This window comes from Juglans regia, unplaced genomic scaffold (assembly GCF_001411555.2).
Source record: "Juglans regia cultivar Chandler unplaced genomic scaffold, Walnut 2.0 Scaffold_25922, whole genome shotgun sequence".
Taxonomy (NCBI): Eukaryota; Viridiplantae; Streptophyta; class Magnoliopsida; order Fagales; family Juglandaceae; genus Juglans; species Juglans regia.
The window spans coordinates 57410-73751 of NW_023357374.1; the positions used below are offsets into that span (position 1 = coordinate 57410).

At 33.2% G+C, this 16342-nt stretch overlaps 1 protein-coding gene across 1 annotated transcript; it reads left to right on the top strand.

The window, feature by feature from the left end:
- Positions 1–6556: 6556 nt before the first annotated feature.
- Positions 6557–8528, top strand: LOC109019318 (protein FAR1-RELATED SEQUENCE 1-like). The gene is made up of 3 exons (XM_035686993.1): positions 6557–7140; positions 7364–7817; positions 7932–8528. Exons 1-3 carry the CDS (start codon positions 6557–6559, stop codon positions 8526–8528), a joined length of 1635 nt encoding a protein of 544 aa, XP_035542886.1.
- Positions 8529–16342: the final 7814 nt, after the last annotated feature.

Here is a 16342-nt window from a genome sequence, read left to right on the forward strand (position 1 = left end):
TTCCTAAAATAATTGATTACTCATAAATTACTCACTTAAATAAAGGTTATTATCGTCACAATTCTTTGTGTTGTGCTATTTACGTACGTGAGTATGTAAATTATCAAATTTCTTGATTTGTTTCTCATAATTATCAACATATTGTTTTATCTTGTCTCATTTTTATGTAATCTTTTTATAAATAGAAATTTATGTTTTGTATTCAATTACTATTGAGAGTAGTATAAATGCAATTTCACACGACTATTGTTTTCAATTCAAAAGGAAATCGAATTAAAAAAAAAAAGGCATATTAATTAATTCAAAATGGGAAAACAATATGGGATTAGAAAATAGAAGGGATGGCAAAAAAGTGAACACACTATCTCAAAATCGATATGGGTCAGGGTCAAGACAAAGGTGATTCCGCCACGTTGTTCGCGTGGATAGTATCATAAAAAAAGCATAATCCAATTATTTTTACAAAAAATCTACTCAACCTCCTACTATTCATACAACCTTCACACTCCACATTATTTTTAATTTTTATTTTTTTTTCTTTTATTAAATTTTTATTATATAAATAATTAATAAATAATTTAAAATAATTTAAAAAGAATAAACTCAAAAAAAAATTTAAAAAAAATATTAAAAATTTAAAAAATTTAAAAAAGTGTGGAGTATGGAGTGTGTGGTAGAGGTTGTGTAGCAAAGCTCTTATTTTTATAACTTGGTTCATAAGCTGGCCCATGTGTCACTTTCCAGGACGCAGACTGAACTCGTGGGATACCACTCCTCACTTGTAGCTCATGCGTGACGGTATAACGAACGTTTCAATTTGATTAATGTTATATACAGTCGTAAAATATATAAAAATTATATAATTATTTTAAAAAATAATAAAATTATTATAAAAAAATTAATTTTTTTATATAAATTTTATATTTATTCATTTTTTTAAAACGATTATACGACGCTTATACACTCACGATTATAAATATTAGTTTTTATATTTTCCTATTTTACCCCTATGTTTGAGTATTCCGTTTCTTTTTATTTTCAAAGTTGTCCCTACTTTTTTCATCAACTGTCTGTTTTGTCCTTTTTGTTTTTCCAATTTTAACCCTGTCTTTTTAACCTATTTCATTCTCTTTATTCATGTTTTTGCTGTCTTCTTACAGTTTTGAAGTTTATCGTTTCCTCTCACCTACTGTAACTTTTTCATACTTCATATTTTGCTTCCTCTTCTCGCCTTTCTTATTCCTCACTCTTTCACACAAACATCTCGGTACTTTTAAAATTCTCAGATCTCAGGTAAACCGTAAGCCACGGCCGTGTTCTTCACGGCTAAATCCAGAAAGTTTTCCTCCAAAGTGAAATCTTGTTTTGCAAAAACATAGGTTAAAACGTGTGGATCTAAAAAAATTATTAAAACTTCTCATATCTAAATTAAAACATGAAGATCTGTTGAAGTTTATAAAGATTGAAAAAAAAAAAAATTATCTGTTTACACCTACACCCATGGATGCCGTCTTCGTCGTCTTTGTTGGAGAAAAATTATCATGGGGCTGGAAGAGAGAGCTTCTAAGGCAGAGAGACTTGAGAGATGAGAAAGTGAGGAAGGGAGGGAGACTGTCGAAAACAATGTTTTAAATATTATACGGGAAGACATACCGGTCAAGATACTGGAACGAAATATTTCGGTACCGGTATCGTTTCAGGATAATATTTTGAAATAGTCGATATATAAATAAATTATATTCTAAAATAATAGTCTATATATAAATAAATTATATATAAATATATATATATATAAATTATAAATAGTCTAGTCTAAATTGAGAATTAAAAAATAAGATTGTAGTTTGAAAGAAAAAAAAAAAAATACTGGCCGAAATATTGGTCGGTACAGGCCGAAATTGAGGCCAGTACATACCGAAATTGAGGCCGGTACTGGCGGGTACGATCGGTATTTTGGCCTGTACGAAATAGATATAGTACCTGTACCGGCCGGCCGGCCAGTACGAAAAATTTCGACCGTACCAGCCAGTACCGTAAGAAATTCAAAACTATGATCGAAAATCTCGTTTGTTTTTAAAAAATATTTCATCTAATTTAATTATTATAATTTTTTTAAATTTTAATATAAAATAAAATAAAAAATTTAATTTTTTAAAATTTTAAAATAAAAATAATATTAAAAAATATATTTTAAAGATATTTTATTTAATTTTTTAATTTAAATTTTAACTTATCACATCCAAAGTAAACGAAGCATGGTAGGAGAGAGAGAGTTTTGAGAGAAATGGCAGTGTTGGCGCCGAGAAGGAAGGAAATAGAGAAGAAAAATTTTCCTAGGGTTTTTTTTGGGTCTAAGACTCTAAACGGATCTTATGGGGTGGGAGGGGGGGTTGATTGGAAAGGACTGGGCTTTATATATGAGATTTTTGACTTTTAGATGTGAGAATTAGACACTGTTAAAAATAATTTCAGACCTAACTATTACCCTTTAATCTGATAATGTATTTTCTAAATTAATATACCAATTGACAATTGCCTATAAAATTGTCATAATAAAATATAATCTTAACATATAATATATTGATGTTGTTATATTTTTTTTTCCTTCTTATTTTTCTCTCAAATGCATGAATAGTAATTTCCTGACCATTTTCACAGATGCTCAGATTTTGAAATTCCCTCACTAAAAACTAAAAATCATTTTATGGCTGTTCACATTTTATGGCTGTTCACATTTTTTCCTAATTAGGTGCTTGCAAGGGCAAATGTGTCTTGCACATAACACCATAACTAGTATACATAAATAGTCCTACTACAACCGACAGTGGCAACCGCGGTTTAATCGGCTGACGCCAATATATTAACAAAAAAATCAAAACCAAAATCAGTTGATTTTTTTTTTTTTCTTCGGTTTTCTTTTGCCAATTGATTTTTCTCTTTCTTCCAAGTGTGGCTAATTTCTAGATCAGAACAGAAAGGGTTTATTTTCGCTTCATTTTCATTAGAATAATTTGCAACATTAAAAAATTGCAACGGGTGGGAGTAATCGTAATCCCGGGGACTTCCCAAGTAGAAGTGATACCCATGAAAATATAGAATGTCCCAGTTGAGAAAAGCTCGACTTTGTACAAAACCCGGAAGAGAAATTTCAATTGTCTTGACATCATGAATAAATCCTGATCTTACAAAGAAAAGAGGAAATAAAGAAGCTACAAAATTTAACAGATTTTCACGCGGAGAAAATTTTCGACATTCCGGAAAGTCGAGATTGGAAATCAGAAATTTTTTTTAAAGTAAACAAGAGAAAAGCACCAAGTTGATAACCTGTTTGACAAAAGACAAAAAAAAATATCCTAAAGCGAGAAAGTTTCGATCTTCTTTGACTTCGGGCTGAAGAGCAGAGCTCGAAGAGCTTTCGCTGCTCGAAGGTAGAGAACTCACCGCAATGGAACTCGTTGCTTGAAATCTTTTATTGCACCCGATTATGCGGAATTTTCCAGCAGGTTGTAAATAGAGTATTTTATATATAAACGTGAATGTAAAAAGTAACAGTAATTTTTGTCTTCCTTCTTTTCTTCAATTTTACCCTTCTGCTTTAGTAAAGCAGTAGTTTTTTCGTTTCGTACAATAATATTAGGATAATGATAGGTTTATTATTCTATCAGTTTTGCTACAGGTATCTATATTTTAGGTACCCGTTGCGGAATCACTGAGGTGGCGTTAGCCACGTCAGTTTCAGTTTCAATATGAAATGAAATAATAATAATAAAAAAAAGAAGATGCAAGAAGACGGAAAGGGGAGGATTGAGCGCCAAAATTATTTCTGAAAGCCTGAAACCAGAAAGCGCTTTGCGGTGAAACCATTCTGCGCGATTCTTCATCGTGGTCCGATTGAGCTGAAGACAAAAGCACCAGAAAGAAGTTTGCGCTGAAAAGAAAAGCCCCATAAACCATTTTGCGCTGAAGAAGAAAAACAACATAAATCTTTTTGCAGAGAAACCATTTTTGCGGGTTCCGAGTTCTGAAAAAATTTTGCTGCGAAAAGGAAAGCGGGTTCGTCGTTTCAAGTGAGTGTCGTCGTACCCATTCCGTTTTTGTTTAATTTTTTTTTCTATTTTTCTTGATTTTTCTTCATCGTGTTCTCTTCTATGGACAGATGAGCATTTATTTAATTTTTATTTTTTATGTTTTATGCATCTAAGTTTTTAGTTGTGGGTATGAGTATTCTTTGCTCTGTTTTAGTGATTTTTTTTCTATTTTTGTATATTTATCGCCACTGAGCATTTATCACATCCTAGAAAGGCTATTGCATTTCTTCTACTTGTATATTCATCAAGAAACGACACCCTCAACTTGTTATTGGACCTGTTGGTTGTACTCATAAACAGAACTGGTTTATCCTAGATTCAAAAAAGTCTAGCACTTTCTGTAGAATTGCACATGAGTTTTCATGTTCTATATAAACTCTAGCATGATTCACATGAACACAGAGAGTTGTCAGTTTGAGTTTTCATGTTCTATATAAACTCTAGCATGATTCACATGAACACAGAGAGTTGTCAGTTTGGGATCCACGTTAATGCGTTTCCTTTATCTGATCATCATGCTTGCGTACGTTTTAAGAGTGAGAATCAATGAAAGCTAAGGACCATATAAAAAATCCCTTCCAAGCTGGACATATTATATTCACACACCACAGATCCAGCAGCAGCAAGCAGCCAAATATATCTTTTCTTTTTGAAAAGGGATCAGACAGTTGAGATCAGTACTCATTTCACTACATTCTAGTTAGTGGTCATTAGAATTCAGCTCTTCATCAATTTATTTTCTTTCTTTATTTTATTAATATTTCCAACCACAGCACAGCCTTCTGTGTAAATTATATATATATAAGCCGTTTGGATACATGCATGATAAGAAGGAAAATTGTGCAATGCTTTGTTGGGAGGTGCAGTAATTAGCTTGCCATGCCTTTGTGTACCAAAGCTATGAGGATTTAATGCAGGAGGGACAGCATGGTCTGTGACATCATGTTGAAAGAGATCCATGAAATGATCAGACTGTGAATCAACTCTACAAATACTGAAACGTAGCTATCTAATTGACATCATGTTTATTTCATTCAAATCTAGAATTTTTTATTCCTTCTTTCTATGGCAAAGAACTAAGCAGGAAATTTCCAACATGGTGGAGATAGAGTTCAAACTCTAAAATCACATGTTCCGATAACACAACAAACTGGTACTGCATCATTAGAGCAAGTTCATTACTCATTACAAAGAAAAAAAAATTTATAGCACCAATTCTTATAAGCAAATGCTTATAATGATAATATCACGGTAGATAGTGAGTGGTTTTTGACTTTTTGTGGCAACTGTGTAGCCATGTTAGGACAGCAACTTCATAACAACAAACACCTTGAAATGTCGAATCCATACTGCTGTATCTAAATCATAATAGGCATTATAAAGACACTTCAATTGTATATAGAAAATGTTTTCTAACATATTTTCTATATATTTTTATATTGCTCGATATATAATAGAAAGACACCTCTAAGCCAGAGTTTATGAAGGGAATTGACCCAAATATGGTATAAAATAAAAGCCTAAAATAAAAACCTGTTTACTTGGTGAGGAAGTGCAGTAGGTTCCCACACTTGGGCTTGTGCTCTTGGTAAAGTTTTTGCAATGTTTGAGCCAATGATGTCGGGCTTCCTCTCATTCAAACCCCAACCCGATACCTTCATAGACCAGACAAGCCCCAATGATGTTGTGCTCTTGGTTGTGGGTGCGTCTCAATTGTTGGCTGATTCCATAGTGCTTTTCCCTCTCATATAAGTTCCAAAACCAACACCTTTTTTTCTTTATTGCTTTATTGATCTGTTTTTTTCTTTTTTATTTTTTTGAAGAAAAAATAATTTGTGGAATTATGCAGTTTATCTCCTCTCGGCATGGGAAAAGGGGAAGAACACTCATCTTTGCAAACACCATCTAGTTCAAATTCTCCAACCGCGGTATATTATATTTTTAAAAAATTTCCTTTATTTCTGTGTTAAGTTGATATTTATTTGCAAAATACATAAATAACTTGTGTAATAACATGTTAGGATATACCATCAAGTAACCGGTACTTTGTAGATTACACCAGTGCTGGTTACTACGGACCACTTCCTGGCTGGCCAATGCATTTTCCGTCATATCCAGATGGCGGCCAATATCCAACAAACATTCAAGTGGTGATACAATTGTGTTCTTCTATTTTTGTTTGTAGAAGTTGGCATATTTTTTAGTTTAATTTCATTGATTTTTTTTTTTTCTAGAATGCTGATTACCCGACTCCTCATCTCATGACTACAAGCTCCACTATGAGTGGAGGAGTTGATACAGAGGAAGCACCTCTGTGTAGAGAGACTGATATTCCATGTACCTCTGGAATAGTTGAAGAAAGCAAAGAAGATAGAGGAAATTTACAAGAAACTGAGGAATGAATTGTTGGGACACCGCAGTTAGAGGATGAAGTTGGTGGTGATATGATTGAAGAGCCAAAGTCGGGAATGGAGTTTAATTCTTTTGAAGAATTAATGGATTATTATAAGCAATATGCTAAGAAATCAGGGTTTGGGGTAATGATAAGAAGGACTGATAAGGGGGATGATGAGACTGTCCGATATGTCACGCTTGGTTGTGCCCGTGGTGGGAAGGCTAGGAATAGGACGTTGAATGTCGCCAGACCACGTCCAACGGGAAAAACAGAATGTAAGGCAAAGATTAATGCCTTAAAAGTTGATGGAAAGTTCCGGATGACAACAGTTCATAATATTCATAACCATGGCCTTAGTCCAAATAAATCTCACTTCTTTCGATGTAATAGAGAAGTGAGTGACTCTGTAAAAAGAGTCCTAGATATAAACGATATGGCTGGCATCCGAATGAATAAGAGTTTCGGATCTCTCGTCGTTGGCGCTGGTGGATTCGAGAACCTTCCATTTTTAGAGAAGGATTGTCGTAATTATATCGACAAGGCAAGACATCTAAGGCTTGGGAAAGGTGGTGCTGAAGCGCTTCGAGAGTATTTTTGTAAGATGCAGTACAAAAATCCTGGTTTCTTTGCACTGATTGATTTGGATGATGACGGGAGGTTAAGGAATGTCTTCTGGGCAGACCCCCGTAGTAGGGCAGCCTACCAATATTTCGGGGATGTGGTCACATTCGACACTACATACCTGACAAATAGGTATGGGATGCCCTTTGCACCATTTGTTGGGATAAACCACCATGGGCAGTCAATTCTGTTGGGAGCAGGATTGATTTCCAGTGAGGATACAGAGACCTTTGTGTGGTTATTCCAGACGTGGTTGCAGTGTATGGATGGTATCGCTCCGAAAGCTATTATCACCGATCAGGACAGCGATGAAAAATGCAATTGCTATTGTCTTTCCTAAAAGCCGACATCGACTTTGTTTGTGGCATATTCTGAAAAAAGTTCCTGAGAAGCTGTCCTCTTATGCTTCCTACAAAAGTGGGATGAAGAATGCATTGATGAAATGTGTGTATGATACACAAACTGTTGATGAGTTTGAGAAATGTTGGGATCATTTTATCACCTCTTACAAGTTGCATGAGAATGCCTGGCTTTCAAGTTTATACACTGAGCGTGAGTATTGGGTGCCAGCATTCTTGAAGGACTGTTTTTGGGCTGGGATGAGTACAACGCAACGCAGCGAGAGCATGAATGCTTTTTTCGATGGCTATGTTCATGCAAAAACAAACTTGAAAGAATTTGTCGATCAGTTTGATAGTGCATTGAAAAAAAAAGTTGAGAGTGAAAATAACTTGGACTTCCATTCATTTAGCGTTACCATTCCTTGCATATCTAGATCTCCTATCGAAAAGAGATTTCAAGAACTGTACACAAATGCTAAATTTAAGGAAGTTCAGATGCAACTTACTGGCATTATCGATTTGGATCCAGAGTTACTTAAGAGGGATGGTGCAGTAAAGACCTATCTGGTAGAGGACAAAGTTCGGGTTGAAGAGTTCACTAAGTCTGTTACGTTTTCTGTGGACTTTAGTGAGGAAAATGCAGATGCTAAGTGTTCGTGTGGTTTATTCCATATGAGGGGTATATTGTGCAGGCACATTCTCGCTGTATTTAAATGTAACGGGATAAAATCCCTGCCAGAGAAGTACATTTTAGACCGATGGAGGAAGGATATCAAAAGGAGATACATGTTAATCGATACCAGCTATGACGCAGGGGATCAACGGCCAGATGCTTCCAGATATTCAAGTCTATTAAAAATCTGTTATCAAATGATTACTCATGCAGCGGGTTCAAAAAAACATTCTGAGGATGCCACACATAAGTTACACGCCATGATTGAATTATATACTGAGAATCAAGAACCCCCATTGATTTCCCTCACTGGTTCGAATGTTGGTTGTACTCAAAATGACACAGGCACAGTGGGTAGCTCAAAACAAGTACTCAGTCCATTAGTTGTCAGAGGGAAAGGCAGACCCTGAGGAGAGCATCCAGAATGGAAAAAGACATACGGAGAGTTAAAGGAAAGACAAAGAAAGCAGAATTGAAACGGAAACAGGTACTCATTATTGAAGCTTTAAATATACATGTTTATATCAATAAATTTATTAATGCAAAAACTTACTTATTGCCAATGCTACTTGTTTATTAGAGAGAAGGCGGAGATATACCAGTGCAAGACACGTGCAGGAATTTATTTGGCCCATCAGAGGTAGATATTTCTAATGTTGGATACGTGCATATATATTAGGAATATATATTTGAATTGTTATATATATGTATTGATTTTTTATTTATTTATTGAAGCTTGTCCAAGAGAAATCAGCTAATATGGTTGGTGGAACCCAGCTCGGAGAAAGGATGGTTGGGAGTCAAGAAAGTGTAATATTTCTACACTTTTTAATTGTTAAGAGTAATATTGACAATGCTGAAAATTTTTGTACATGAGCAATGTCATAGTGTCGATGCATAAGTCTGTTATATACATATATATTATATATGATTTGCACCTCTTCGATTTTTGTATACATCTGAGTTACAACTGTAAAGTCTAGAGGGAAAGAGATGTATTCAAGATATATCATGCATGGTTAACAAAACTCATGATGCTCTACTAAAGTATGAAATAATATATATGAAACAAACGTACTGTGGACTTTTTTTTTAGCGTCGTGTATGTTTCTTTTTCTTTCCCAGTGTTTTTCAGGCTGGGAAGGGGTTGGGTGATCAGTTGGGTTATATGCATTCTGCAGCTGCCGAAAGTGGGTTATATGCAGCACTGTAATACTCAGCAGAGATATATGCATCATGTGGGAGTTTTAATCAGGCAAAGAACTAAGTTTTAATATTGACTCTGTTTTAATATTGACTCAGCAGAGATCTAACAAGTTTGATCTGCTTTGCCATGTAACAGGGGTTGCATTGACCTCTTGGTTAGCTTGCATTCTGCAGCTGCCGAAAGTAAGCTGAAGGCAGTGTATAAGAAGTTCTGATGTTCAGAAAGGGGTGCTGTTGCGAAAGGCCTTTCAAGCAAGTCGTTAAACTTGTAATGCATTTTTAGAACAATTGTGGTGGTTTTCCAATAGGGGAGAGCTGCAGCTGCTGTTATGATCTTTATTATATTTTTTTTTTCTTCTTCCTTTGGTAGTTGTAGAAACAACTTGTGTGAAGTTCAGGTCTTTTACAGTTATTACTCAAAATTGTGACTTTGTGATCCCAAACTATAATGTTAAAAGAAGATCAATGTTTGTTGTGTCTCATTTGTATTTTTCGCCAATATGAGAGTTGCTGCCCATTTACTAGGATTGAAGAAAAGCAACGGATATAGCTTGTACTAGGTTTGGTTTTGTTCATCCTGATGAACAAAATTATATAGCTTCTTTTTTAATTATATAGCTTGCAACGGAGGAATTTTGGCATGAATTATATAGCTTGATTTTTAATTCTTTTTGCTCAAAAGTAGCTTCTTTTGGCATGTTAGGTAGCTTCTTTTTTAAGAAGTCATGTTTTGCTGTTTTACAACCATCTTTCTTATGAAAAATTCAGTTTGCCACCTAAATTGGATGACCTTACCTTTGATTCTATTGATGATGAGGAGGCTAAGGGGATGGAAAGACTAAAGAGAGTTTGTGGAGATTCAGTTATTGGAGGTGTTGAAAGGGTTGATTAGTGATAAGGCTCTGGATTCTCCATGCCATTTTTTTCGGATTTTCTAGGATGTTAAGTGCTAACAAAGTAGATGTACTTCAACGATCTGCCAGTAGGGAGGATTCCATCACAATGATCTGCCATTTCCTTTGATTATCTGTAATGAGAATCTTCCATATGACCTCCAAACAGAGGAAGCTACTTTCCTTATTTATTTAGCCGTTTATTTTTGCTTGGCAATTTATTAGAGGCATCAGAGCCCCAGTAGGGAGGATTGAACCCTCCAGTTTATAGTCCCATGGTCCAATAAATGCTTATCCATATAAAATTCAAAGCCTGTATCTTCTGTCTCTTGCCGCTTCTGAGAAGGTATGAAACTTATTGGAACACAAAAAGTGTTGGTTTCTTCTTCTCCTTTTTAAAATAAAAAACTAGTTTAACACACAAGGCTTTCGGTCTCCCTGTTGCATTTTCGGTTCTTGAAAGGACTGAGCCAAACAAATTATCACTGGATGGAACTTACAGTTATGCCTCTAGGTTCTCATTTATACTTTCTTTTCTGTTTTTTTTAGGTCTGAAATGATAATGTTCATAGGAGATCTAAGCATGCCAAATTTCAAATAAGAAACAATTTCTGGAAGCATCTAGTTACCTGTAACATTATTTAAAAGATAAGCCACAACATTGTCCCGACCATGTATAACTTAAGACTTAAAAAGTATTATAAAAATAGCGAAATTGTTTACAAAATGATTGTCAAGAAAAAAAAAAAAGGCCAACAACATGGTGCAATATTACGCAAACAGGGATCAGATTGTTAATTCAACTTGCTCCAATAATAATGACAAAAACTACACGAATTGCATAAGTCAAAATTAAATTCCCTTCCAAAATGCAAGTACTTCCTGAATTAAATTCCCTTACACAGATACAAGTAGCTACTTCCACAAGTCATTAACATAAAATAGAATTAGACTATTGCATCAGACTAAGTTCTAACATCACCAACCAACATATAAACAAAGAATATATACATAGCAACTAACTTCCATCACTAATCCTAAGTAACTTATTTGCAAGACAAGTAACATGCTACAACAAATGCGGCAGCCCAATACACCCGAAGTAATTTGCATGAACGTCTTATTTTAGCTTCGCGAACAACAAGTGCCAACTCTTTGTTCACAACCTCATCATTTCTATTCGATAGCACCATCTCTCTCATCTCAATCTCATCCGCTCTCTTACGGAGGTCAATCTTGCTCTTTTCGATCTCGTCGAGTATCTTCTCCAGCTCTTTCTTGGTTCTTAACAGTTGATGATGAGTTTCTCCAAGATCGTAGTTTCTTACTTCATCCGCCTCTACCCATTTGAAATACTTACAATATGGTAATCCCTAATCATTTTAAACATCTTTTCAAAACTTCTTAGATGCACATAATATTAACAAATTTTATTGAACATGAATGTAGTTACCTTCGTGTTGTACTTAGGACACCCTAAGAAGGGTCGTCCTGGATTTTTTGCAGTAGATGAGTATCTCAGTTGGGCTTCAACTTCACAGAAGCATAATGGTCGACACAGAGTTTGTTCACCAAAATATGAAGAAGAGTCCGTGGTGAATGATGAGATATTCTTAAATTTAATCTAATAGAGACAAACATTATAGTTAAATTGAAATGGTGTAAAATATACGTATGTTTATACCTACTGCATTATAGTTAAATTCAAGGCCAAGCATTATTAATATGATAGTACTCAATTAGGTTAGTATTAATCTTATTAATCTACGTCTGTTTTACCTACTGCATTATAGTACTGTATATATTATAACAATGATGAAATTATCAACATGAAACAGAGCTATATTTGTACGTGCATATATGCAAATTTCTCTTTAAGACTATATTAATGCCGGAAGTTGGAGCAATATTAATGCCTACAGATGGTGCAATATTAATGACTATATTAAAACAGAGAGAGATGTTATGGGCTGAAGAAACACTACCAAATCAAATAAACCGGGTGCAATTTCCTTATAAATGTAATTGATATTGTCTAAATCAAATAAATTAGTTGCAATTTTGAATCTAAAACAAATGTTATTTCAAATAAGTGAGAGTTTCCAAATATATCATTTACGGTTAGGGTTAGGGTTTCCAGATTCGAAAAATAGAAATAATCATGTGCACATTCAATATTTCTAAATCAAATGCTATTTCGAATAAATGAGACTAATCGAAATCTCCCAATTATGGTTAGGGTTTCCACAAATTCAAAACTAAACCCATACCGATTGGGTGATTTTGAGAACACCCATGAGATCGAGGATTCAAGAGAATGAGAACAACCATCTAGTTCAAGAGAAACCCGATACCTGTGACTCCCTTCGTGTTTCGTCTGGCAGCACATTGGTGGGCAAAATTGTTTGAGGAGAAGTTTGTGCCCACCCATCGTAACTTTGTGGGGAAATGGAGCACGCCGCAAGCTTGGAGCTGTTTATAGTGCGAGCTGAAGATTGGCATTCTTCGTGCGATTTCATGGGTGTAGTGCGAGCTGAAGACCGTATTTCTTCGTGCGATTCCATGGGTGTTTTAGGGTTCGTCTTCAGACCTAAGGTGCAGATTGCGGGTTCTTACTTGATTTAGAAAGCATTAAGCCTGAAACAGACATAAGGTGCAAATGCACCGTTTGACTTAAGGTGCAAACGCACCGTTTCAATAATGTTGAGTTGGAATCGGGTACGCGGCGTGTCCCCCGTCCCGGGTGCAACTAGCATTTTTCATAAATCATACCCATTTCCTGTAGATTTCGTGCAGATCGAATATGTGCAGATCGTACCCATTTCGTGCAGATCGTACCCATTCAGTAAATAAACCCCTTCAAACTTCTATAATTTTTAATGTCTAGATCTAAAGAAGATAAAAAAAATTTCATCACACCATTGCAGAAATTACCCGTCGAATTTCTACAAAAATGAACAGAATCAGAAAGGAAATCATACCCATATACACAATCTCACGGCAATGAAACAAATTTGTTCAAATTTCTTACCATTGACAAAGAAGATCTGTAACAAAGAAACAGAGAGAGAGAGAGAAATGAAAGAGACGGAGAGGTGGGGGTTGTTCTTCGTGGACGACGGGCAGATTTGTGTACACCTAATGACTCAGTCGTTGTGTGGTTGCAAGCGGTTGAGAGTTTTGTGAAGGAGAGACTGCGTCTCAGTCAGGGAGACCAAGTGGGAGAGAGTTTTGTGAGAAATCTTCATGGCGTCGGCGCTGGAGAAAGAAGAAGAGAAGATATTTAGGGCGTTTGTTTTTTAGATGAGTTGAGATCAAAGTTAAAAAATTAAATAAAATATTGTTAGAATATATTTTTTAATATTATTGTTATTTTGAAATTTAAAAAGGTTGAATTATTTATTTTATTTTATGTAGAAATTTAAAAAAATTGTAATGATGAGATGAGATGAAATGTTTTTAGAAAACAAACAAGGCCTAGGATTTCTGAGAGAGGGCGAGAGACAAGAAAGGAAGAAGGAAAGTAAATATTTAGAATATATTTGAATGTTGAAGTTAGTTAAGTTGAATTGAGATGATAAAATATTATTATAATATTATTTTTTAATATTATTATTATTTTAAAATTTTAAAAAATTGAATTATTTATTATATTTTATTTTAAAATTTAAAAAAATTATAATAATGAGTTGAGATAACTCGTGTTTTCTGAAAGGGAGATAGAGACGGTGAGAGTTTTGTGAGAAATTAAGATAAAGTGGGATAAAAATTTTATATTTTATTTGAAGTTTAAAATATTATATTTTAATATTATTATTATTTTTAAATTTAAAAAATTTAAATTATTTATTATATTTTATATAAAAAAATTTTAAAAAAATTATGATAAGATAAAAATTTTATATTTTATCGCTCCCAACCTACCGTAATGGTGTCGGTGCTGACGAAGAAAAAAGAGAAAAAGGGAAAGAGAGTAAGAGAGAGACAGACGGGAAAATAAGATAAAAAATATATTTAGGGTTTTCCCTTTAAATGGAGTCTCAAGGGGTGGAGGATTGGGCTTCTGCGAAATTTGGGCTTTGCAGGCGGGAAAAAGTACTATTTTAAAATTCTTTCCATGTAAAAAAATTTAAAAATTTTATGTACAGATATTTTTATAATTTTTTTTTATATTTTATTAATGTGATTATTTATATTATTTTTTTATTATAAGATAATTATTTTTAAATAATTATAGCAGTAGAATAAATAAAAAATATGTAAAAATAACTGTATATAATTAAACTAAAAAATTATCATAAAAAAATTTTCGCTCTTTATAAAATTGTTATAAAAAATACTTAACCCTTAAAAAAATAAACATTAATCTTTGGCAGCATGTTATTTTCTTTAGTTTTATATTCGGTGATTATTGAATTTATTTGTTACATTCTAGTATTGGACATTATATTGCTTTTGCTTCTGACTATTTTACATACGATTAGTTACAAATTTAGAATTAAAAATACTCATTTTTTATTAATGTTTACAAAAAAGTTTCTCAAAAATTTTGACATCAATTAAATTTATATAGTTTTTATTTTTAGTGGTGTTTAATACTTCAGTATTTATGTTTTTACCCAATAATCAAATAAATATTTATAGGTACTATTGTGTGAATACTTCAAGTATTTATTGATTTTCGTATTAATGAGAAATTTTTATTTGATTATTCTCTATTGTATGAATTTAATTTATGTGGGACATTAGACAAGTTTTCCTACACATATTTAGTAATACTTGGTGCAGGTGTCGAACTATGAAGTTAGATTCAGGAAGCAACACATCGAGATAAATAATTAGATCATGAATTAGAACCATCACGTCAGTTTAGATAAATTATTATTAAAGTCAGTTATTTGATAGCCACTTTTTATGTATCACGCATGTCATAATATATGCAAACATATTATTCAGTATAACATACGATTATGCCATTTCGCATCATGTCCAAATTCAGTAATTTTAATTATGTATGTATTATATCATGCACTTCACATCGCACAAGATACGTAAGTTTTCTTAAGTTAAAGTGCAAGATAAAATTATATCAGTTTAATCATATGGTCATTCAGATATATTGTACCAATGCAGATTTAAGATGGGTGTGCAAAAAAAACCAGAAGAATATGACTTAAATAATAAAGAAAAACTAAAAGAATATGACTTTCAAGAATTAAAGAAAAAATATTTGATGATAGATTGGATATCATGTCAACTATGCATGGGAAGAACCATAAAAAAACATCTTGCTAGACTTTCTCCCAAACATATTCTCGATTGACCACCACTTTCACACAATCAAATCCATCTCAAGAAATGAAAATTTTCCAACCAACATCCTCAAATGTTTGTATGATTTTGGAATACTAGTTTCATTTCATAGTTAAACACTTGCATATATCTGTTTTCATAAATGATTCATTTGATAAAATCTTTTATTTCGTAACTATGTTGAGAATCAGTATATATGTCAAACCTAATAATATTTACGTAAAGAATGATGTTTATAAACTTAAGAATTTTGGATGTACAACTCTCACCAATAAGAGCTTGCCAATTAAATGATGATTTTATATCTTGGTCCATTTATGTAAAGAATGATGTTTTTATTTAGGTATTGTTCAAGATTTGTCTTTGAAGAGTTTTTATTTAATAAATTATTACTATTATGTACTTCTAGGAGGAGATTTTATTTTTTTATAAGACGTTTTTGTTCTCTAATTGGACGCTACGTACAAGGGGTGTGCATTGCACGTAGCCCCTTACTAGTTATAGAGTAAAGAGCGAAAGAGTAAATTAAAAAAGTAATATTAGATATAATTTAATGTCTAACAAATTTACCTATTTCTTTAAAAATAATATAATTCATTGTGAAAAGTTAATTTTTCTTTTGTTCATTTGGATTTTTTTTTTTTTTGAACTTTCTTGCACGAGAGTTTTGGGTAATATAAATTATTTTTTAACTAAAAAATCACATTTAAAATGTTGATTTTGGCCACAATGCATGCACTATTATATTATATATCTTAATACAATATTAATGCATGCCACCTGTCTTCTGTTTCTGCGTGGAAAACGAGTTC

Coding starts and splice junctions, on each gene's coding strand:
- LOC109019318 (XM_035686993.1), top strand. CDS start 6,557: ATGGAGTTTAATTCTTTTGAAGAATTAATGGATTATTATAAGCAATAT. Junction 7,141..7,363: donor GATTTGGATGATGACGGGAG/GTTAAGGAATGT, acceptor ACGTGGTTGCAG/TGTATGGATGGTATCGCTCC. Junction 7,818..7,931: donor ATAGTGCATTGAAAAAAAAA/GTTGAGAGTGAA, acceptor GCTAAATTTAAG/GAAGTTCAGATGCAACTTAC.